We start from the raw sequence: 24736 nt of genomic DNA, 5'->3' as shown, positions 1-24736 counted from the left end.
CACACACACACATTTAACCAGTACCACACTCAAAAATATTTAAATTACAGTTTCTCTTTTCTAGTCCCATTTAAATTATTATTTGATTGATAAATTAGTGCCATACTATCTGCTTATACATTTCCAAATTAATTTTCAAGAAAATAATTTTGTGGTAGGCATACATTTTTCCTTGCCCTCAGGATGAATGGAACTTTGCTTTGTGGTAGGGTTCCTGGCTTTGGTGCGAGCTTGTGCTTGCATGCACACATGGGTGGGTATCTTGGTGTCTGGTATATCAAATCCAGTTTACTCATTTATTTTGCAATTCACCCTGTACACTATCATTTTTAGGAAATGCTGGGAGACAATCAAAAGGCCACTTTTGCTAGAGAGACTGCTCAACCTAGATTCTTTATAATGAGCTCCTATCTACAGCAGAATTGAACTAATTACATCTTGAGAATTTAATGATTAAAGGAAACTCTTAGATATATGAGAGAAAAACCTCATTTTTGCTTTATTTCTAGTATCTTTGAAATTAATATTTGTTCACAAAGCTTGCCGGTAACATTTCAGAAACCAGGAAACACATATAAGTGAGCTGGGAAATATTCTGTTTGTAATATATGGTCGAAATAAAGCAATACAAAATGTTGGCATTGCACAGCAGAATTCCAAGCTTGTGCCATTGACACATTTAATCACAACTTGGCTATGAGGAAAAGTTTCCCCATAATTTTGAAAATATGGGTGTTCTTTGGCACTGAAATCCATCCCCTTCCTGTGCAAAACAGTTGCAATGTTTGATACCACTCAAATTATCAATGAAACAGTAATGATTAGATACTTGGGAATAATTAGAATTTTTAAAGACTGATTAAAGGCTGTTTTGATGTGTTAACAGCCCCTAATGAAAGATACAATTCACTGACTGAAGAAGAGAACAGTCATACAAGTACAACACTAAACTGCAAACGTTGGGCAAAGACTGGTTAAAATAGAGGATCTACCATATTGAGTATGTCAGTATTTAGAAGCTATCTCATAAAGTTGTTTATTTTTCTTAAAAGTGATTTTTAAAAGGCGAACTCAAATTTGTAAATTAAACTCTGCTCTACTCAAGGGCCAGCTGGAAACTTCTCCAGTGTGAGAGTCAGAGGGAAAAATCATAGCATCATCAACAACAGATATATTGACTGAACGCCAGCAGGGTATGAGGCCTGTGCTTGGAGTCTCGGGGGAGACAGAGACACGTGCCATGGTAAGATATTTATGATCTAGCTGGGGAGACAGGACTGTGACATGCTTAGATAAACAGCTACAAAATTATTCCCCCAATCTTATGTGTCCCCCTTCCCTCAAAGACCCAGTATGCACTTAACATGCTACCTATTTGTTTGAATGGCTATCTCCTTCAAATGAGGAACTCCCCAAGGACTCGGGGCTGTTTCTTTCTAAACTTTGTAACCCTAATGCCCACTACAATATTTGAAATATAGAAGGTGCTTAGTAAATACTCAGTGGTTGGATAAATGACTGAAGACCATTTAGTCAGGCAACTGAGATGCCAAGGTAAGAAAACCAGACTCCCAGTCAGAAGATGGAAGTCAGAGCCCATTTTAGTTTCTTAGCTATATAGGCTACTTTCTCTGAGCCTTAGTTTTCTCATGTTTAATCTAGAAATAACACCTGCCTTGTGGAATTGTTGTGAGAATCAAATGAAAAACTATAAAGGTACTTTGGGCCCATGCATTTAAGTATAAGCTATTATTATGCTAAGCACTTGGTACAGGTGGTAAATGCTAAAAGATACGTAATTGTCATAGCTGGACAACAGGTAGGTTATTAAGTGAAGTTGCCTAATACCATGCAATAGTAACTCAGGGAATTGGGAGTCAACTTATTCCTCCCTGAAAGCCTAATCCTTCTCTTCCATGTGAAGGTAACACAAATACCTAATAATAAACTGGTTGTTACGTGATTTAGGAAATTCGCTTGGCTCTCTTCCTCCTAGAAAAACTGTATTCTGGGCTTCAGTTTACTAATATGCAAAAGTGGGGCTTGGTTAGAGAGTCTTCAAGGTCCTTTCAGGTTTCAATGGCATCAATATTGACTCCCACTCAATTCTACTAGCAAAATGGACTTAAACCGTCTAAAGGTATAGTAGCACTTTTTCATAGTTGTGAAGTACCCACTTTTTCCAAAAAGGAAGAACAGCATCAACGTGGCTTTTCCAATGGTTGCTGTTACTGGTGGTCTCAGGACAAAGGAACTTGGCCTTTGTAATAAATCCAATTAAGACGTCATCAGAAGAAGGTAATGAGTCTGAGACTATCTTGTTGCGTATACAGAAAAACCCATGATCCAGAAGATATTCGTTACTTCCTCTGTTCCCACTTTCTCTGCAGAATAATACACATATAATGAATGTTCAACAAATCCTTACTTAGCAACAGGCTGGTTTCTTTTCCTTTTATCCCAGGTGTTGTAAAGGAGTTCAACATGGAAAATACGTGTTTAGAAATTGGAATTATTTTTGTGCATTCTTTTCCCCCTATCATATCCAACACTACTTTCAAGGCCTAGCTCAAATGCTGCATCATCTGGGAGGTCTTTCTTGGTGCCGGTGCCCTCCAAAGCCACCCTTTTCTGAGCTCTCATCACTGCCTGAGTCTCCCTCACAGACAGATTCTGCCTTGTATTAATTATACTTGGGTATGCGTGTGGTGCTGCTTCTCTGCCTAAGGGCTCCACGAGAGCAGGGATTGCATCTCATGCTGCTTGTATCCCCCACAGCACTGAACTCAGCCCTCTGTACACAAAAGGTGTTCATTCGATGGCTCTCACAATCAGCAGATAGTTTATTCTTCAGTTAAAAATATTAAGGAGACATATGTTTAAATGCTTGCTTTTCCCAAGGCAATGGAGACAGTAATCCTCCCCTCCATCTCCAGGATTCTATTCCATAAAAACTCAGAAACACTCTTGAGCAAAGTCTGACAGCACAATTCACAAAAACAACCTTCATTTTATTTTACTTTGAACTTAATTAATAGTAATGCTTAACCTACCACCTCTTAATTACATTGGCAAGTTGGTGAGGCTTATTGATCTGTGCCTGAGGAGTTAATTCCAAAAGAGACTTTGACAAAAAGCACTGTATCGGAGAACACATCGTTATTCTGGCAGCTTTTCTGGAATGACCTGCAGACACTGCCTGGCCAGACACAGGCCAGTTTGGCTTCCTGCCACTTGTGCCAATTTCCTAATGATCTAATAGGAATGCACAGCAACTCTCCAAAGAACCAAGTTTTTCTCTTTTCTCTGGTCTAAAAAATGAGGTAAGATCTAGTGGGTAAAAGTGTAACCTTAAAGGAAAATGCAGCAGAGCTATATGATGTTTTAAACATTAATAGGGCCCTACTGAGGGTCCACCAAAATTCTTTAAAGGCAACAGGATACTCAAATACCTGTTAAATATCTCAGTATGTAGCTTCTATATCTAGAAACACGGGATATTCTAATCACCACTCCATCAACCAGGACCAATAATGCATTTACAGACCTATGGCCAAAAGGTGTAGTTCACTGTTATGGACTGAATTGTTTCCTCCTAAAATTCATGTCCAAGCCCTAACTCACAATGTGATAGTATTTGCAGATGGGGCGTTTGGGAGACAATTAGGTTCAGATGAGGTAAGAGGGTGGGGTCCTCACGATGGGATTAGTGCCCTTATAAAAGCAGACACCAGAGAGCTTGCACTCTCTTTCTTTCTCCCTGGCATGTGAGGGCATAGTGAGAAGTCGACGTTCTACAAGCCAGGAAGAGGTCTCATACCAGAAACCCACCATGCTGGCACCTTGATCTTTGATTTCCAGGCTCTAGAATTGTGAGAAATTTCTATTGTTTAAGACACACAGTCTGTGGTATTTTGTTATAACAACCTGAACAGACTAAGTCATTCATTAAAAAAAAAAAAAAAGTACTAAATACCTCCCAGGGTGAGAGGTATTGCTTTGGGCACTATTTTGGAAGATGTGGAGTAAGGTTTGGGCATGAATAGGAAAGAGACACAAAGAAGAACAGGAAAAAATGAGCCTGCTTCTTAAGGAGCTCACAGTCTCTATACATGTGGGTGAGACTGTCTGCCTAATGTAAGGTTAAGACAAAGGTGAATGATTAAAACAAAGGTATAGATAAAAGCTCTAGGGAGTCAGAGGAGGAAGTGCTTATCTTCAGCTGGAAGGACACAGGGAAGGATTCTCAAAAGAGCGGTAACCAAACTGGGACCTGAGGGCTGTAAAAAAAAGAGAAAAAAAAAAAAATCCTCGTTGATTAAAAGAAGACCTATCTGATGACAAGCCATCTGTTAACTTGAATTTATTTAAGAGAAAGGTAGAGGCTAAGATTTAGAATGCGGGAGCTCAAAGTTCTGCTCTAATCCTATGCTAATTCCTCATTTTCCAAAGCTCTTGGTTTTTTACGCCTTGATTTTGTTAATTTGTAAAAAGGAATAGTAACAGTTCTCATTAACCTGTCAGGGTAGAAAAAGAATAAATATGTGGTATTAGAAGAAACTAAGATTTACCATGTGACACACTGGTACTGGTCTCTTCCTCACGAAGATGTTCTTGTTGAATTCCTCCTTTTTCCCCCAAATGTCTCTACTCCCTTCCCTTAGTGCTTTCCTCTGAGGCCCCAGCACATTCAGTGCTATCTACTTTACGGAAAAACTATTTGTCTATTGGTTATGCTTTTATAATAGAATTTACTTAGAGTTTTTGCCTAAACTAGAATAAAAATATAAACTTTCACTTTTTTAGGGATACATTTTAGAAGGTTCACTTTTATTTTAACTAATGTGTCCCAATGGCTTTATTGATATAAATTGCCTCAAATATCTTTTAGCATTATTAAAGAGCCCATAAAGTAAAAGTAACTTCTGTGGAAGATGTTTATGATCCAAGATAACTGATACAATTTAAAAACTCATCACATATGTGCATTTGCGATCTTCAGATTTCTTAGAGTTCTCAGTGCATCTATGCATTCATGACATCCCAAGCAAGTCTTCTCCCCTCTCCTGGCATCCTATTTTCCTGTATTGTAAATGTAGGAGACTGAATTATTAAATAATCTTCAAGTTAAAAAAATACTTTTTGAAGACCTATCAGGTATACCAGATATACCAGGCCCTTGTCACTATGAAGGGCTCAAAAAGAGTACGTGTCTTGCTATAAAGATGATGCTAACCTCACCTGGCATCCCCTGACTCTGCAGGGAGGTGAGTAAAAGAGAGGTTCAGAAAGCAAATTTTTTTTTTTTTTTTTTTTTAAGTAAGCCAGGCTGTGGGAGATAATTACCATGTCCCATTCAAAGTCATGAGAACATCAGAGAACCTCCACCCTAACTCCCCGGCAAAGTCGGGCCTGTGTGTTTGACCTTGAGTACGGTAGCTCATATGAAGATTCTAACAGCTGGAAGCAAGACAGCTGGCTTCACTCTCACATCCCTCCTTTCAATCTTTTACATTTACATTTCAACAGTGACTGCTCCCAGGCTCTGGGAGCCAAGTTCCCTTCTTTGCTTCTTATACACACTAGAGTTCCAAATCCAAGGTATAGCAAAGGGCAATTGGTCAAAGACTCTCTCAGCAGATACTGTGATCTAGAGGGAAACCCAGTCCCTCTCCAGCCCCTCTCATCCCAAATAAATATCAGAGCAGCCATAGGCTCACATGTTGGGACAAGAACTATGGAAAAGAAAAAAATGAATAAAATCTGATAACCCCCGACCCTAACATACACACACACACACACACACACACACACACACACACTCTCTCTCTCTCTCTCTCTCTCTCTCTCTCTCTCTCTCTTCTCTCTAAGGATTTCAAATCAGTAAGGAAATGTGCCAGAGTCTCAAATGACTATAATACCAGTTGTAGAGGGTTAAGTCCTATAAGAGCAGGAGAAACAAAAGCCTTGCATGTTCAGGAAAGGCCACATCTATTTGGGGAAGTTCCAGGAAAGCTTTTTAAGGTTGGATGACACAGATTTTCAAATGATGGAGACGAAGAAAGGTACAAGACAGACAGCAGTCTGGGCACAGAGAGAGAAGGCTAAGATAGCAATGTCTGGGAGAAGTGTCCAGTTTGGTCAAGTGTTCGAAAGGAATGTGTAGGAGAGAGATGGGGGTAAAAGTGAAGTATTTGGGGGACTAGTTCTTACAGAAACTGGGGCTGGAGGTACAGGCACGTGGATCTCAAACCTGAGCATGCCTAAGAATCTCTCCTCAGAGCCTTGTAAAAGATGCTAATTTCCTGGCTGGCTGTGCAGGGATTCTGGGGAGTGGTCCAGAATTTTATTTTTAATGAGGACTTCAGGGTGATTCCAAAGCAGGTAACCTCTGACACGTTTGGAGAAACCAAGTTTCCAGAGTCATGTGACTGGCCACTGCCCCTCAGACTCCTGGAGCTCTCAAACCAGTAGTGTGCAGGTAACATTGCAGAAATCGAAATGATGGCGAATAACCGTCCTTTGGTGATGCAAGTTAGGCAAACTTCTCCTTTGCAGGTTTTGTAGTTGTGTCCCCGAGGCTTCATCTGTGCAGTTATTTACTACTCAAAGCCCCTATACCTTGAGCTTTATTCAGCCCTGTCAACCTCTCTGAACCCTCACTTAGCCACTGAGGTAAGAAATACCACTTTCATTCTATTTGCGAGGAAATTTAAGCTAAAAGAAATGAGGTGAATGCAGCACAGTAGCTGGCCAAGCTGGGTGTCGGTGAGGTCTGACTTTAAATTCCATATCCTTTCTCATTTGCTGCTTCACATCAGGTCCCCTAAGTGAAAGGCTGATATCTTACCTAGGACTCTTGAACTTATTTTCAGGTTTATTTCTAAGATCAATTTGAAAGCATAAACTCTCTCTCTCTCTCTCTCTCTCTGTCTGTCTGTCTGTCTCTGTCTCTCTCTCTCCCCTCTGCCCAAATCCTTTTTCTGCCAATTGAAAATGTTATTTCATTTTTCTCTTCTGAGGGTATGGAGTAGTTCAGAAGACCCTACTAACGCAGATTCCAAGCTGTAGCTGGGTAATTATCATTCCTTTATCTTTTAAGACATATAAGATAAATATGAAAGAAAACGAGGAACAGACTCCTTCCCTATTTTCTTTCCATCCTTTTATCTCTAAAGTAGGAAGTTTACTGAACCACTGCCAACAATTCACTCAGCCTAATGAAGTATATAAGTAATAGGATTAAATAATCTTAAACCATTATTACAGTGGCCTGATGCTGACATTCATCCAAACTCTGCCAAACACCGAGCGGTGAGTTCATGCTTGATTTAAAAATAAACAAACTAGGCCAGTGGGAAGGTTCTAGCATAAAGTTGCAGAGGCATTTAACCTGGAAATCTGAGACTCTCCATCTTGGTTGGGGCTGAAGCAAATGCTGTCCTATTTCTAAACTCTCCAACCAAAATTTACACAACCAACATTTTCTAGGGATGTTTCTCCGGGGCCTGTAGCCACATATGGTTAAATCGCTTCATGTCAGTCACAAAGAAAGCAGTTCTTTGAAGGCATCAAGGCTCATGGTTTCTATTCCTGCCCCTGACATTAATAAACCATATAACCTCAGGCAAATCAGTCAGCTTTCTTGGGCTTTAGGTTTTCTTGGCTATGAAAATGATGTTCTTGAATTTCTAAGGTTCCTCCTGGCCCTTAAAAAAGCATTCTAATTCTATGACAACAGAAATGAATATAGTTTGGGATAGGAACTGGAGGAAAAGGTTTTGTTCAGCTAGGTCTTTCTTATTCTGGGAGGTCTACTTACAGGTGTGAGCTTTACTACCCTTATCAAGGACTGCCTTGAAGCCTGCAGGGATGTGGTGGGCAGTAATGCAAATCAGCAAAGGACTGGGGGCTATCTGGGGAAAAGGGCTAAATAAAAACCATTAGCAGAGGACGCTGCAGTAACTATTCTTCTCCCACTGAAAGCTGTGCTGTTGTATAATTACAAGGTGCTGATATAAATGCCTGTTAAAGTGAGAGGTGCTTTCCAAAGCATATTCAATCCCCAAATCATTTTGCTCATGAGTTAATTATCCCTGTAAAATTTTGTAGCATTCTTCACTTAGATCATTTACACTTTGAAAGGTTTACCTAGGTGTTTTATATTTTTTGTAACTTCTGTATAGGGATTTTTTTTCCCTGTTATATTTTCTAAACTTAAATTCCTGATTTTAATGTTGGTAGGTTACTAAACTTCTCTTATTCTAATACTTTAGGTTTTCTCAGACTTTCTTAAACAATAATCTCATCATCTGTAAACATTTATACATTCTAGTCTTATAATTTTGAGTAAAAAATCTCAGAAAAATAGGCATGATACAATGCCATTCATTTAAAATTAAGAAACACTGTATACGAACAATACTACACATATATATATTTATATATTATATATATTTATAGGTATAAATATATATTTTAGAGATATGTAGTAAAACTACAAAGAAATGCTTGGATATGACAAAAAAACAATTTAGCATAGTAGCTACCTCTGTACAGGAGTCTTGAGAATGTGATTAGGGACAAGAACCTAAGGGATTTCAACTGAATTTCTAATATTTTATTTCTTAAATTGGATAATGGATACATGGAATTTTATCTTATTATGTTTTTTATCTTTATCTGTGTTAGAAATATTATGTAATTGAAATACATATAAAACAAAGAAAAAGTCATATATACAATATATATTTATCCTTTGTTTCTAAAGTTCCCTTACAAAGACTAGAATGCTAAGAATAATATTGATATGATAGCAGGGATTCTGTGCATATCTAGGAAAATCTAGGAAGAAGGCTCACTATTGGTTTATTTTATCCTATTGAAATTATACATCTTTTATCTTCTATTTTACTTAGAGATCATTTTGAGTTACTGCAATTGTTTCTGTTTTTAAACAAGAACGTGTGACAAATTTCATTAAATACCCTTTTGGCATCTATGGAGATGATTATCTAGTTTTTAAAAATTTGATGTATCAATACAATGAATTATGTTAAAAGATTCCTGATACTATTCTAACATTGGAATCATGGAATAACCTGGGTTGTTTTATTATGTGGCATTCAATTTGCTAATATTTCATTTAGGATTTCTGCATTTGTGAAAGTTTGATTCGCATAGAGTGTTCTTTGGGGGGCAACCTAGGTTAGGTATTATTATTCGGGGTCAGGCTAGCTTTACAAGATGATTTGGGAAGCTTATCTTCTCTTACTAAGCTCTGAAAGTTGAAATAGCACAGGAATCAGTTGTTCTTCAAAGATCTGAAAAATCCTGTTAGTGAAATTTATTGGTTCTTTCTCAGGTGGTAGCTCTGCATTTCACCCATGTTTATCAGGTTATTTAAGTTTTCTTCCCCTGTATTTAGATATGCACAGAAAATAGCCTCTTTTACATAAAATTTTAAGTGTAATCATTTTTATATGTCTTCTATACCTATGCTAAAAGCTTCTTTTTTCATTCCTAATTTTCTGTAAATTTTGTTTCTCCCTTTTTTTCTTGATTATCTTCACTGGATGTTTATTTTATTGTGCTTTTCAAAGAATCACCTCCTGGACCTGAAAATTCAGTATTTTTCAATGTATTGATAACTGCCTTTATTTTAAACTAATCCCTTCTCCCTGTGGGTTGATTTTGTTGTCCTTTTCTAGCTTTTTAGGTTCATATATTTGCACTCTTGTTGCAATTAATGATTCTAACTTTACTTGGAATTCAAGTCTGGCTGCATCTCATCCTCCTGTCATACGGTGTTATCATTATCACTACTTTCTAAGAATTGTTTAACCCAAGAGTGTGTTTGTTTATCCTTTTATAGATTTCTTGTCTTACTATAACATATGTACAACTCTGCCTGCCAAAGTAGGAACTGTCTACATTTTCCTTTCAGACTATCTTATGATGCTTTTCTAAATCTTCCACAAAGATTTGTAAAGATATAATCTCTTTGGTCGTATGGACCAAAGAGATTATATTAATCATATTATTCAACTTCTATAATTGGTTTGTCAGAGACTGCAAGAAATGTGTTACAGTTTTATAAAGACTATGGTTTTACAATTTTCATTTCACATTTCACCAATATTTTTATATCATATATTTCAACATAATGCTATTTAATGAAGAAAGACTCAGAGCTATTCTTTGGAAACTGTGACATTTATCAATAAAATAATTTTCTTTGGCTTGATAGTTTTGTCCTAAATTGTATTTTGTCTGCTTTAGTTTTCTCTCTCTCTCTTTTTTTTATTTGGCTGTGCTGCATGGCTTGTGGGATCTTAGTTCCCCCACCAGGGTTCGAACCCAGGCCCCCTGAAGTGGAAGCATGGAGTTCTAACCACTGGCCACCAGGGAATTCCTGTCTGCTTTTAATATTATAGTTAGTAGGTAATTAATATTATTTTCTTTTGGTCTGAATTTGCTATTACATCTTTTCCTATCTCTTTATTTAACATCTTTATTGGAGTATAATTGCTTTACAATGTTGTGTTAGTTTCTGCTGTATAACAAAGTGAATCAGCTATATGTATCCATATATCCCCATATCTCCTTATTTTTACCTATTAGTTTTATTGGTTCATGGCTTATCACCAATTTATTTGCTCTGGATTTCCCACACACTTTTTTTTTTTTTTTGCAGTATGTGGGCCTCTCACTGCTGTGGCCTCTCCCGTTGCGGAGCGCAGGCTCCGGATGCGCAGGCTCAGCGGCCATGGCTCATGGGCCTAGCCGCTCTGCGGCATGTGGGATCTTCCCGAACCGGGGCACGAACCCGTGCCCCTGCATCGGCAGGCGGACTCTCAACCACTGTGCCACCAGGGAAGCCCCCCCCCCCTTTTTGATTAATTTATTTGTCTGCTGGAATATTTCTTTGAGTCACTTTTTCAGAAAGGGCATGTACATAATACACATTCTTTTTGAGTGTCCATGTAATATTTAAAAGAAACTATTTCTGTAGAAGGCAAAGTTTGATATACTATTAAGTAATAAAAGCAAGTTATTAATTCATATGAATAGCATGACCTCATTGTGTTTGTGTATATGTGTAAACATTTATACAGATGTGTGATTATATTTATAAGCATATATCCATACAGAGGTACACTGAAATAGAAAAGGAATATGTGGTAAAGAGTAAACTGTTATAATATTTAGATGGGAGAGCTACATACCTTTTAAAATATTTTCTAATTTTTCTCTAATAAGCATGTAATAATTAAAAACTGAGTTTTCATTTTTTTTTAAAGAGTTACTATACTACCATAAGAAAATATATTCTGAGCTCAATATGGTAATAGAGAAAAAACTAATAGGAAAAAAGAAATCTAGTAATAACAAATGAGATTTTCAGTGATTTGCTGGATATGTGGAAAGAGCTGGACTTGAGAATCAAAAGCCAGGGTCAAGTCCTGGATCTGACACTCATGCTCTGTGAAACTGAGCAAGCTGATTTTTTCTAAAACTCAGTTTCTTACTACTGGAAATGAAGGCAATAATAACTGTACCTATTTTCTAAGATCACGAGAGAGTGACATGAGATAAAAGAAAAGTGCTTCGTAAAAGTTAAAGCACCACAAAAAACGTTAGTTATTCCTATTTTATTTTTAACCATAAAAAGAGGCTTTTGTCTTAAAAACTGAGGCATTTCAAAGACAGTAAAAAGTAAATGCTCAAGAAAAGACAGGGCTATGGTTTTACCTTGGTAGAAGTTCAGCCTTTCAGGTTCTGTGATACTGGAAGGCATGACGCATGTGGTCATCAATGAAAATCGTGGGAATCGAAGGCTACAATCCTAGGCGGCTGTCAGTATCTGCACATTTTTATAAAGCTGAACACTAGTTTCAGGGTGGCAGTATGGATCCAGTCATAAAATGCAAGTTAAATCTGTTCTCTAGTCTTCATTTTTGTCTTTTACTTTGAAAATATCAAAGCCACTGTAGATGGGACTAATAATCTTCCCCTTGTCTGTTTCACAAGATTCTAATAGGTATGGTAAGGTGCAGTAATACAGACTCAGGAACACTGTAAAATGTATGGGGCTGTACAAATGGAAGAGATAATTATTCGTAGTAGTTAGCATGGTTAAATCTCTCAAGAGCATACTTGACAAATTCTCTTCTTGCTTGAAGCACTTTTCTCTTTCCTGGGTGAGTGCTTGTGGGATGATGACGTAACATTAATTAGAAAGTGTGTGTGTGTGTGTGTGTGTGTGTGTGTGCACCCGTGTGTGTGTGTGTGTGTGTGTGTGTGTGTGAGAGAGAGAGAGAGAGAGAGAGAGAGAGAGAGAGAGAAACACCCCTTGGAAATGAGAGAGCAGAGGTGGGCAATTAAGAAAAGAGGAGGAGGGAAGTTCATGTGAATTTTTCAAGTTTAGTCCAAACTCCAAGTCCTTTCCTAATACCGACATAAAGCACTGGCCATAACTGCAGAGGTACAAACCTACCTCCTAGTGTAGCTTGAAAAGTTAGAATGTTTTGACTGTAGCCATTTAGTGACAGAGGGAGCAAATGGCTGTCAGTGTGCTGGCCACGAGTGTGTCAAATTCAGGAAACTTCAAGTGTTTAGTCTCCTGTGGAGTTGGCCTCCTATTTCCTGAGGTCTTTTAATCGCTTGGATTGTAACTATAATAAAAATGTCTGTACCAACTTCCACTGCTGGAGAGTCAGGAGTTGGATTTCACCCACTCTGAGTAAGAGCCCTGGTTTAGGGGAAGATCCTTGGCTGCCATTTCATAAACAGACTTTCTGAGAATCTCTGATGCAGTGTGTCTCTAGGCCCAGACTCTTTGGCAATGCTGAGAACACAGCAATTCTTTTGTAAATCTGTACTTATGAGTAAACCTGTCTCATTAAGGGCAGAAGGACACATAAGTGGGAGGCATGGTTGCTGCCCATACCAACACAAAAATCTTCTTAAGCAAAACATGAACCTCTTCTTCTCATATATGTCCTCATATTCTTTCTATGACATCTATTTATTTCAGTATTTCCATAGCAACTGCAGCTATGAAATTACCAGACATAGAGGATTTCTAAATTCTGTCAGATTAAGCTAATGGAAAAAGCAATGAGAATAATGTTGTTAATCATATTAAGCCCTTATATTAGTAAACAATTTCTTCATGATGTACAAAGTATGACACTTGTTCATTCCTTCCCTTTGAAGACAAGGAAGAAGTCAATATCTCCCTTTAATAAATGAGGATACTGGTACTCAGAAATTAAATGACTTATCTAACATCACACCAGGAGAGCAAGGACTAGAACCAATGTATTCTATTTACATCACTTTCCTTCCCAAGGAAGCTTAGCGCTCTTAATTTTAATTTGTGTATTTATCCAAATCCATAAGAAAAATCAAAACTAAGCTTTTAATAGATCTATCATCAAATTAGAAAAGCTTCTCATTGATTTTGCTAATCATAAAAACTCAAATTAAAAACAATTACATAATGCATCTATTAAAAATCGGTTCAAAAGAAACGTAAACAAACCTCTTCAGTAGTGGATACGGTATAGTTTAACATTTGGTCTCATTATTGCTCATGGTTCTGAAAATTGGAAAAATCTTTTTAAGTAAATCCAGTAAAAGTTCTCCAAATTGTCATAAAGTAAGCTTGGTAACATAAATCAAAGGATTTATGTTAAGAGCATAATTCAAAATAAAATAACATAAAAATTTTTACTCATTTATAGGCATGTTATGTACAACACTAAAAGTTTGGAAAATACCCAATATCTTCCTAGCGGCCAATGGTTTTAAAATGTGGTGTGTAAACATAATGTAAAACTAAACAGATAAAAAGCTAAAATGGAAATTATTAACAATGGAAAGCTATATACATATTTACATTAAGTCAATCAATAGAAAATACAAAGGAAAGCATGTATAAAATGATTAAAGAGAATTACAATGCTTTACTAAATCCAAATTTGTTTTATTACAGTTATGTACATGTAAGGATTAAGGATTCAAGAGATCATAGGAAAATATGAATAATCATTAAATCAAAGATAAAGCCATAACTGGTATAGTCTCTCTTCAAATTATGTAAATGTTTAATTTAAATATGATCTTAAGTTGATCAGTAACCAACACAGGAAAGAATAAATTAAATTTATATTAGACTGGTCTCCTTCCTGAACTCAGAGCATCAAACAGGGTGGTCCATACACAGAAATAACTAACTAAATAAACCACTATCTTCAATATTCTGATTCTATCAACCAAAAAAAAAAAAAAGAGGCACAGACTGAGCCCAGGGCTTAGTTTTCTCTGTTTTGTACAGGATGTCTTTCAGACATCTTGTTTCCACTAATGGAACAAAAGGCAATTTGAATGAACGACATTGCTCTGTCCTAAGGGCTTTGGTTCCAAGAGAGATACATACAGCCCTAGGGTCCTCCTTAAACAAACTATTTTCAAAACAAACTTATTTCATTTTATTCTCTCAGCTTCCCAAGCCTCCCCCAAAAGAGAACTCTACGTTTTTTGTGTGGCAGCTTATTGGACTTAACGGAAGTTCAGAAGAACTAAAAATGCTAAAATATCCATCTGAGGGCTTGAGGGCTGTGCTGAACTCTGAAATCAATATCGAACAAGGAAAGGTCTTTCAGTAAAGCTTAACTGAATTCTGATAAGAATTAAATTACATTTAGAGTCACCACGGATAGATCTCATTAGAGAAAAATCTTGATTAAAGTTTCTTCAGAGGGAGTGAAGTCAAAAAGGATGGTAAGAATTTCCATTATTTGAATTCACCCACTTCTTCCAAGGATGTGATGAAATATCACTCAGATAGTGCGCCTTGTCACGAGCATAGTATAGTAACAGGCAACCAAGGCCTAAGGAAACACATCCTAAAGAATCACTGAGCTGCTCCGCCTGGAATGGAGATGGAAACCTCAGTCCACGACTGTACAAGCTCATAATTAGCCAGCTTAGACTTGCTTATGTTTTACTATACCCTCAGGAGAGCAAGCAAAGCTTTTAAAAATGAGAGAGGGGTTAAGTCTGAGATTTCCCAAGCCCGATGCATCTCACTAAACATGTAAGGTGCTCACTTTCAGATACGCTAAATAGGCCAGAAATCTTACGAAAATTAATCTCAGAATAACATTAATTCCACTAGCCTTCCCTGAGCCAGACAAGTATGCTTTACAAGGACTGCCTCATTTCATATCTGCAAGTCTGGGGAGAATCCAGTATCATCACCATTATGTATGTGAGGAAACTGAGGCTTAGAAAGATCAAGGAACTTTCCCAAGGAGTCAAAGTATTAAGTGATGCAGCACGCCTCAGGCTGGTGCAACGTCATGCCGGCCGCCTCTGCCGCCGCAGGCTCGCCCCACATCTGTACCCCTCCCTCCCGCAGCCTGAGTGAGCTGGAGCCCCCGAATCAGTGGCTCCTTTAACCCCTCCTGTCTGAGTGAAGAACAGACGCCCTCAGGCAACCTACACGCAGAGGTGGGTCCAAATCCAAAGGTGAACCCAGGAGCTGTGCGAACAAAGAAGAGAAAGGGAAATCTCTCCCAGCAGCCTCAGGAGCCGCGGATTAAATCTCCACAGTCAACTTGATGTACCCTGCATCTGTGGAACACCTGAATAGACAACGAATCATCCCAAATTGAGGAGGTGGATTTTGGGAGCAAAGATATATATTTTCCTTTTTCTCTTTTTGTGAGTGTGTATGCTTCTGTGTGTGATTTTGTCTGTATAGCTTTGCTTTTACCGTTTGTCCTAGGGTTCTCTCCATCCATTTTTTGTTTTTTTTCTACTTTAAAAAATTTTTCATAATAATTATTTTTTATTTTAATAATTTTATTTTACTTTATCTTATTTTATCTTCTTTCTTTCTTTCTTCCTTTCTTTCTTTTCTTCCTTCCTCCCTCCCTCCCTCCCTCTCTTCTTTCTTTCTTCCTTCCTTCCTTTCTTTCTTTCCTTCTTTCTTCTACTAATTCTTTCTTTCTACTTTTTCTCCCTTTTATTCTGAGCCGTGTGGATGAAAGGCTCTTGGTGCTGCAGCCAGGAGTCAGTGCTGTGCCCCTGAGGTGGGAGGGCCAACATCAGGACACTGGTCCACAAGAGACCTCCCAGCTCCACGTAATAACAAACGGAAAAAATCTCCCAGAGATCTCCATCTCAACGCTAAGAACAAGCTCCACTCAACGACCAGCAAGCTACAGTGCTGGACACCCTATGCCAAACAGCTAGCAAGACAGGAACACAACCCCACCCATTAGCAGAGAGCCTGCCTAAAATCATAATAAGGTCACAGACACCCCAAAACACACCACCAAACGTGGTTCTGCCCACCAGAAAGAGAAGACCCAGCATCATCCACCAGAACACGGGCACCAATCCCCTCCACCAGGAAGCCTACACAACCCACTGAAACAACTTTAGCCACTGGGGACAGACACCAAAAACAACGGGAACTACGAACCTGCAGCCTGCAAAAAGGAGACCCCAAACACAGTAAGATAAGCAAAATGAGAAGACAGAAGAACACACAGAAGATGAAGGAGCAAGGTAAAAACCCACCATACCTAACAAATGAAGAGGAAATAGGCAGTCTATCTGAAAAAGAATTCACAATAATGATAGTAAAGATGATCCAAAATCTTGGAAATAGAATGGAGAAAATGCAAGAAACATTTAACAAGGACCTAGAAGAACTAAAGATGAAACAAGCAACAATGAGCAACACAATAAATGAAATTTAAAATTCTCTAGAAGGGATCAACAGCAGAATAACTGAGGCAGAAGAATGGATAAGTGACATGGAAGATAAAATAGTGGAAATTACTGCAGAGCAGAATAAAGAAAAAAGAATGAAAAGAACTGAGAACAGTCTCAGAGACCTCTGGGACAACATTAAATGCACCAACATTCAAATGATAGGGGTCCCAGAAGAAGAAGAGAAAAAGAATGGGACTAAGAAAATATTTGAAGAGATTATAGTTAAAAACTTCCCTAATTCGGGAAAGGAAATAGTTAACCAAGTCCAGGAAGCACAGAGACTCCCATACAGGATAAATCCAAGGAGAAACATGCCAAGAGACCAATTAATCAAACTATCAAAAATTAAATACAAAGAAAAAATATTAAAAGCAGCAAGGGAAAAATAACACACAAGGGAATCCCCATAAGGTTAACAGCTGATCTGTCAGCAGAAACTCTGCAAGCCAGAGGGAGTGACAGGACATATTTAAAGTGATGAAGGAGAAAAACCTACAACCAAGATTATTCTACCCAGCAAGGATCTCATTCAGATTTGATGGAGAAATTAAAACCTTTACAGAAAAGCAAAAGCTAAGAGAATTTAGCACCACCAAACCAGCTTTACAACAAATGCTAAAGGAACTTCTCTAGGGAGGAAAAACAAGAGAAGGAAAAGACCTACAATAACAAACCCAAAACAATTAAGAAAATGGGAATAGAAACATATATATCAATAATTACCTTAAATGTAAAGGGATTAAATGTTCCAACCAAAAGAAATGGACTGGCTAAATGGACACCAAAACAAGACCTGTATATATGCTGCCTACAAGAGACCCATTTCAGACCTAGGGACACATACAGACTGAAAGTGAGGGGATGGAAAAAGATATTCCATGCAAATGGAAATCAAAAGAAAGCTGGAGTACCAATTCTCATATCAGACAACACAGACTTTAAAATAAAGACTGTTATAAGAGACAAAGAAGTACACTACATAATGATAAAGGGATCGATCCAAGAAGGTATAACAATTGTAAATATTTATGCACCCAACATAGGAGCACCCCAATACATAAGGCAAATACTAACAGCCATAAAAGGGGAAATGGACAGTAACACAATCATAGTAGGGGACTTTAACACCCCACTTTCACCAATGAACAGATCATCCAAAATGAAAATAAATAAGGAAACACAAGCTTTAAATGATACATTAAACAAGATGGACGTAATTGATATTTATAGGACATTCCATCCAAAAACAACAGAATACACATTCTCCTTAAGTGCTCATGGAACATTCTGCAGCATAGATCATATCTTGGGTCACAAATCAAGCCTTGGTAAATTTAAGAAAATTGAAATCGTATCAAGTATGTTTTCTGACCACAACGCTATAAGACTAGATATCAATTACAGGAAAAAAAATCTGTAAAAAATACAAACACATGTAGGCTAAACAATACACTACTTAATAACGAAGCGATCACTGAAGAAATCAAAGAGGAAATCAAAAAATACCTAGAAACAAATGACAATGAAAACATGACGACCCAAAACCTATAGGATGAAGCAAAAGCAGTTCTAAAGGGAAGTTTACAGCAATAGTATCCTACCTCAAGAAACAGGAAACATCTCAAATAAACAACCTAACCTTACACCTAGAGCAATTAGAGAAAGAAGAACAACATAACACCAAAGTTAGCAAAAGGAAAGAAACCATAAAGATCAAATCAGAAATAAATGAAAAAGAAATGAAGGAAACGACAGCAAAGATCAATAAAACTAAAAGCTGGTTCTTTGAGAAGATAAACAAAATTGAGAAACCATTAGCCAGACTCATGAAGAAAAAAAAGAGAGAAGACTCAAATCAATAGAATTAGAAATGAAAAAGGAGAAGTAACAACTGACATTGCAGAAATACAAAGGATCATGAGAGATTACTAAAAGCAACTCTATGCCAATAAAATGGACAACCTGAAAAAAATGGACAAATTCTTAGAAATGCACAACCTTCCGAGACTGAACCAGGAAGAAATAGAAAATATGAACAGTCCAATCACAAGCACTGAAATTGAAACTGTGATTAAAAATCTTCCAACACACAAAAGCCCAGGACCAGATGGCTTCACAGAGGAATTCCATCCAATATTTAGAGAAGAGCTAACACCTATCCTTCTCAAACTCTTCCAAAATATAACAGAGGGAGGAACACTCCCAAACTCATTCTACGAGACCACCATCACCCTGATACCAAAACCTGACAAAGATGTCACAAAGAAAAAAAAAAAACTACAGGCCAATATCACAGATGAAAGTAGATGCAAAAATCCTCAACAAAATACTAGCAAACAGAATCCAACAACACAGTAAAAGGATCATACACCATGATCAAGTGGGATTTATCCCAGGAATCCAAGGGTTCTTCAATATGTGGAAATCAATGAATGTGATACACCATATTAACAAACTGAAGGAGAAAAATCATATGATCATCTCAATATATGCAGAGAAAGCTTCTGACAAAATTCAACACCCATTTATGATAAAAACCCTGCAGAAAGTAGGCATAGAGAGAACTTTCCTCATCATAATAAAGGCCGTATATGACAAACCCACAGCTAACATCATCCTCAATAGTGAAAAACTGAAACCATTTCCACTAAGATCAGGAACAAGAAAAGGTTGCCCACTCACACCACTATTATTCAACATAGTTTTGGAAGTTTTACCCACAGGAATCAGAGAAAAAAAAGAAATAAAAGGAATCCAAATTGGAAAAGAAGAAGTAAAGCTGTCACTGTTTGCAGATGACATGATACTATACATAGAGAATCCTAAAGATGCTACCAGAAAACTACTAGAGCTAATCAATGAATTTGGTAAAGTAGCAGGATAGAAAATTAATGCACAGAAATCTCTGGCATTCCTATACACTAATGATGAAAAATCTGAAAGTGAAATCAAGAAAACACTCCCATTTACCATTGCAACAAAAAGAATAAAACATCTAGGAATAAACCTACCTTAGGAGACAAAAGACCTGTATGCAGAAAATTATAAGACACTGATGAAAGAAATTAAGGATGATACAAATAGATGGAGAGATATACCATGTTCTTGGATTGGAAGAATCAACATTGTGAAAATGACTCTACTACCCAAAGCAATCTACAGATTCAATGCAACCCCTATCAAACTACCACTGGCATTTTTCACAGAACTAAAACAAAAAATTTCACAATTGGTATGGAAACACAAAAGACCCCGAATAGCCAAAGCAATCTTGAGAACGAAAAACGGAGCGGGAGGAATCAGGCTCCTTGACTTCAGACTATACTACAAAGCTACAGTAATGAAGACAGTATGGTACTGGCACAAAAACAGAAAGACAGATCAATGGAACAGGATAGAAAGCCCAGAGATAAACCCACGCACATACGGTCACCGTATCTTTGATAAAGGAGGCAGGAATGTACAGTGGAGAAAGCACAGCCTCTTCCATAAGTGGTGCTGGGAAAACTGGACAGGTACATGTAAAAGTATGAGATTAGATCACTCCCTAACACCATACACAAAAATAAGCTCAAAGTGGATTAAAGACCTAAATGTAAGTCCAGAAACTATCAAACTCTTAGAGGAAAACATAGGCAGAACACTCTATGATATAAATCACAGCAAGATCCTTTTTGACCCACCTCCTAGAGAAATGGAGATAAAAACAAAAATAAACAAATGGGACCTAATGAAACTTCAAAGCCTTTGCACAGCAAAGGAAACTATAAACAAGACCAAAAGACAAATATTTTTCTCCCATTGCAAATGAAGCAACTGACAAAGGATTAATCTCCAAAATATATAAGCAGCTCATGCAGCTCTATCACAAAAAAAACAAACAACCCAATCCAAAAATGGGCAGAAGACCTAAATAGACATTTCTCCAAAGAAGATATACAGACTGCCAACAAACACATGAAAGAATGATCAACGTCATTAATCATTAAAGAAATGCAAATCAAAACTACAATGAGATATCATCTCACACCAGTCAGAATGGCCATCATCAAAAAATCTAGAAACAATAAATGCTGGAGAGGGTGTGGAGAAAAGGGAACCCTGTTGCACTGCTGGTGGGAATGTGAATTGGTACAGCCACTATGGAGAACAGTATGGAGGTTCTTTAAAAATCTACAAATAAGGGCTTCCCTGGTGGTGCAGTGGTTGAGAGTCCGCCTGCTGATGCAGGGGGTGCGGGTTCGTGCCCCGGTCCGGGAGGATCCTACATGCCACAGAGAGGCTGGGCCCATGGGCCATGGTCACTAAGCCTGCGCGTCCGGAGCCTGTGCTCCGCAACGGGAGAGGCCACAACGGTGAGAGGTCCGCGTACCACAAAATACAAACAAACAAAAAAACAACTACAAATAGAACTACCATATGACCCAGCAATCCCACTACTGGGCATATACCCTGAGAAAACTATAATTCAAAAAGAGTCATGTACCAAAATGTTCATTGCAGCTCTATTTACAATAGCCCGGAGACGGATACAACCTAAGTGTCCATCATTGGATGAATGGATAAAGAAGACGTGGCACATATATACAATGGAATATTACTCAGCCATAAAAAGAAACAAAATTGAGCTATTTGTAATGAGGTGGATAGACCTAGAGTCTGTCATACAGAGTGAAGTAAGTCAGAAAGAGAAAGACAAATACCGTATGCTAACACATATACATGGAATTTAAGAAAAAAAAATGTCGTGAAGAACCTAGGGGCAAGACGGGAATAAAGACACAGACCTACTAGAGAATGGACTTGAGGATATGGGGAGGGGGAAGGGTGAGCTGTGACAAAGCGAGAGAGAGGCATGGACATATATACACTACCAAACGTAAGGTAGATAGCTAGTGGGAAGCAGCCCCATAGCACAGGGATATCAGCTCGGTGCTTTGTGACCGCCTAGAGGGGTGGGATAGGTAGGGTGGGAGGGAGGGAGACACAAGAGGGAAGAGATATGGGGATATATGTATATGTATAACTGATTCACTTTGTTATGAAGCAGAAACTAACACACCATTGTAAAGCAATTATACTCCAATAAAAAAAAAAATAAAATAAAATAAATGGGAAAAAAAGGGTGAAAAATAGACACAAGAATTACAAAAACCAGTGTATTCTGTGGTCACTTAGTGTATGGACAAACAGCCACAGGTGCTTCTAGAGGCTCTGCTGAGCTCACTGTGGTCCTAGGTCAGTGTGAACGACAATCCACACAGTGTGTTTACGAAGGCAGGGAATTTTGTAATTTTCTCATTCAACAAAGATTTCTAAGAGTGATATTTGAAACATTTTTACTAGCTAAAGAGGCATACTTTGGTTCACTAGACTCTTCCTGATATGTAATTGTCCCTTCCAAAGCAACGGGATATCACTGTGTTTGTGTTTATGTTCTGGATAAACTAAAGCCTTGTGGTGTGTTTATGTTCTGGATGAACTAAAGCTTTGTGGTATCTGCGCCAAATACGAGACTAGTGTGACCAACTGAATTTAATCCTGGCTCTGACACTAATAAAATAAGTCATTTTCTTCCTCTCTGTGTATTCTCACTTCTTATTTTTTTTTTTATAAATTTATTTATTCATTTTTGCCTGCATTGGGTCTTTGTTGCTGCATGCAGGCTTTCTCTAGTTGCAGCAAGCGGGGGCTACTCTTCGTTGCGGTGTGCAGGCTTCTCATTGTGGTGGCTTTTTTTGTTGAGGAGCACAGGCTCCAGGCATGCGGGCTTCAGCAGTTGTGGCACATTGGCTCAGCAGTTGTGGCTCATGGGCTCTAGAGAGCAGGCTCAGTAGTTGTGGCACACGGGCTTAGTTGCTCCACGGCATGTGGGATCTTCCTGGACCAGGCCTCGAACCCATGTCTCCTGCATTGGCAGGCGGATTCTTAACCACTGTGCCACCAGGGAAGTCCCTGTATTCTCACTTCTAAAGAGAGGAGTTAGACAAATGATCTTAAGCTTTTTTTTTCCAGCTCCAACAGTGTGTGGTACTATAATGATGTTATATGTGGCCAAGTTGCCCTTGAGGAGGAAAATGAAATACAATTGAACTTAAGAGATGCAAAACAATATTTAATCCTCCAAGATCTTAATCTTGAAGAAATTTCAGATCAATGCTACAGATTCCAGGGCTGCAATGAGTTTGAGCTTTCAGGTTATGGGAAAATCCCAGTGAGGCCAGAAACTTCTGCAATAAACCTGAACCTCGGGGCTCTGCAAAGCTATGTGTGTAACTTCCAATACCTCGCACCCAAGGTTTCTCTTACGTTGGAATGCCAGGGGTGCTGAGGGCCAAATCATGCCTCTTGTGTGGGTTTGCAAAAAAGCACTACTTTTTCCACTAACAAGTGTTCAACAGAGAGATAAAACCGTGTAGAAGGATAGCAAGGAAATTTACTTTAGATTAAAAAAATTTATGTTCATTTACCAAACTGCTCTATCAGAAGATAGCTTAACGTGTAGATTTAAGTAGCCTGACAAACAGCGAAGATAATGTGACTTTGAGTATTTTTTAGTCACCCAGCTATGTTATTAAAATATAGTTGTGTATTTAAAAAAAGGAGACAATTATTAGCTCAGTCAGCATGACTATTTCCCTTTAAGGTACTCTATAATAGTTTCTCTACCTGCATCATGAAAACCTGCTGAGTGTGACAGGTAAGAGAAATTCTGGGTAGAAAAAAGGTGATTCAAAGGACCCAGGAGTTTGAAAGAGCACTCACAAGTCCCAAGGCCCTGCAACGTTTCTCTACAAATACGACATCAAATACGGAGAGAGATCTAATAAGAAGTGGTGTGACTCTGCTACTTGGGAAACCTTCTGATGCTTTAAGGGGCAACGTGCTAGCTTGTACATATATGCTTGTAAGCCACAGGGTGATGATCTTTCTGGCAGGCCACTAATTGAATGGTAGCCCCATCTAATGCACCCTTTGACCTCATATGAACAGGAGGCACATGGATAAAAATTAAGATATACCAATTTACACACATGCATATTCTGAAATCTGATGAGAAGCAAAGATCTGATGGCTACGTTTGAGCTGGAGTGACTGGCATTTTGCCAACTAAGTCATCTTTGTAAAGTACCTGAGGACCAAATCTGAACTTACGATGTAGCAGGGCTCACAGTAGGCTTTCTTCTCCACCGCATAGAAGGGCTGCCCTCGGAGCTTGTTGTTACAGACGATGCAGGTAAAACAATCCACGTGGAAGACCTGATCCATGGCAGTGCATCCTGTACCTTCTCCTACTACATTTTCCCCACAGCGAGCACAGCGGCCTGAAAGAAAAAAGGGGTTGACTGTTCAGAACACCTTCAGTCCTTCTAAAGAAGACAATGCGTGGTGGGGACAGCACATTTGTAATGTCAACAGCAGGTGGGATCGCCACCGCCGCCATCACCATCATATGAGAGGCAGGATGACCGCTACAGCCCCCATGAGGCCAGCATGACAGGGCTTTTACGAATCAGTTGAGAAGTTGACCCTCACAGCCAAGGTCCCACGGAGAGCGACTGAGTAGAACTCAGGTCTCCTGATGTTGAGGCCAGTGCTCTGCCTCTAATCTCACACACAAATTAAGAGGAACATGAGTCAGGATGGTAGGAGTGGAAGGCATAATCTAGAAAAGTCTTTCTCCTTGCACAGACTATGTGTCCAGCTAGACTGTGAGGGAACTGGGTCCAAACTCAAACTTCAACTCCTTCCACAAAAGCCTGGCTTGCAAAACCTCTGCATCCAGCGCTCAGTGACAGGCAGATAAAAAAGTAGTCCCTTTTATTTCCAGATAAAGCTGACTGCTAGAAAGTGTTCTCGTATTGAGCCAGAATGCTTCCTCATTCTGTTACCCAGTAGTCCCAGTTCTGTCCTTTAGGGCCTCAAGAAATAAGTCTCA

At 38.5% G+C, this 24736-nt stretch overlaps 1 protein-coding gene across 2 annotated transcripts in view; it reads right to left on the bottom strand.

The window, feature by feature from the left end:
• LPP (LIM domain containing preferred translocation partner in lipoma) overlaps window positions 1-24736 on the bottom strand; it is a 448510-nt gene that overhangs the window by 81729 nt on the left and 342045 nt on the right. For both annotated transcript variants that reach the window (XM_065876726.1, XM_065876727.1), the window contains exon 6: window positions 23953-24122. In XM_065876726.1, coding sequence (XP_065732798.1) covers window positions 23953-24122 — 170 coding nt within the window. The remainder of the gene's footprint in view (window positions 1-23952; window positions 24123-24736) is intronic.

The sequence above is a fragment of the Phocoena phocoena genome, chromosome 4 (genome assembly GCF_963924675.1).
Source record: "Phocoena phocoena chromosome 4, mPhoPho1.1, whole genome shotgun sequence".
Classification (NCBI taxonomy): domain Eukaryota; kingdom Metazoa; phylum Chordata; class Mammalia; order Artiodactyla; family Phocoenidae; genus Phocoena; species Phocoena phocoena.
The sequence above is the reverse complement of the archived record's forward strand: the minus strand, read 5'-3'. Positions and strand labels throughout refer to the sequence as shown.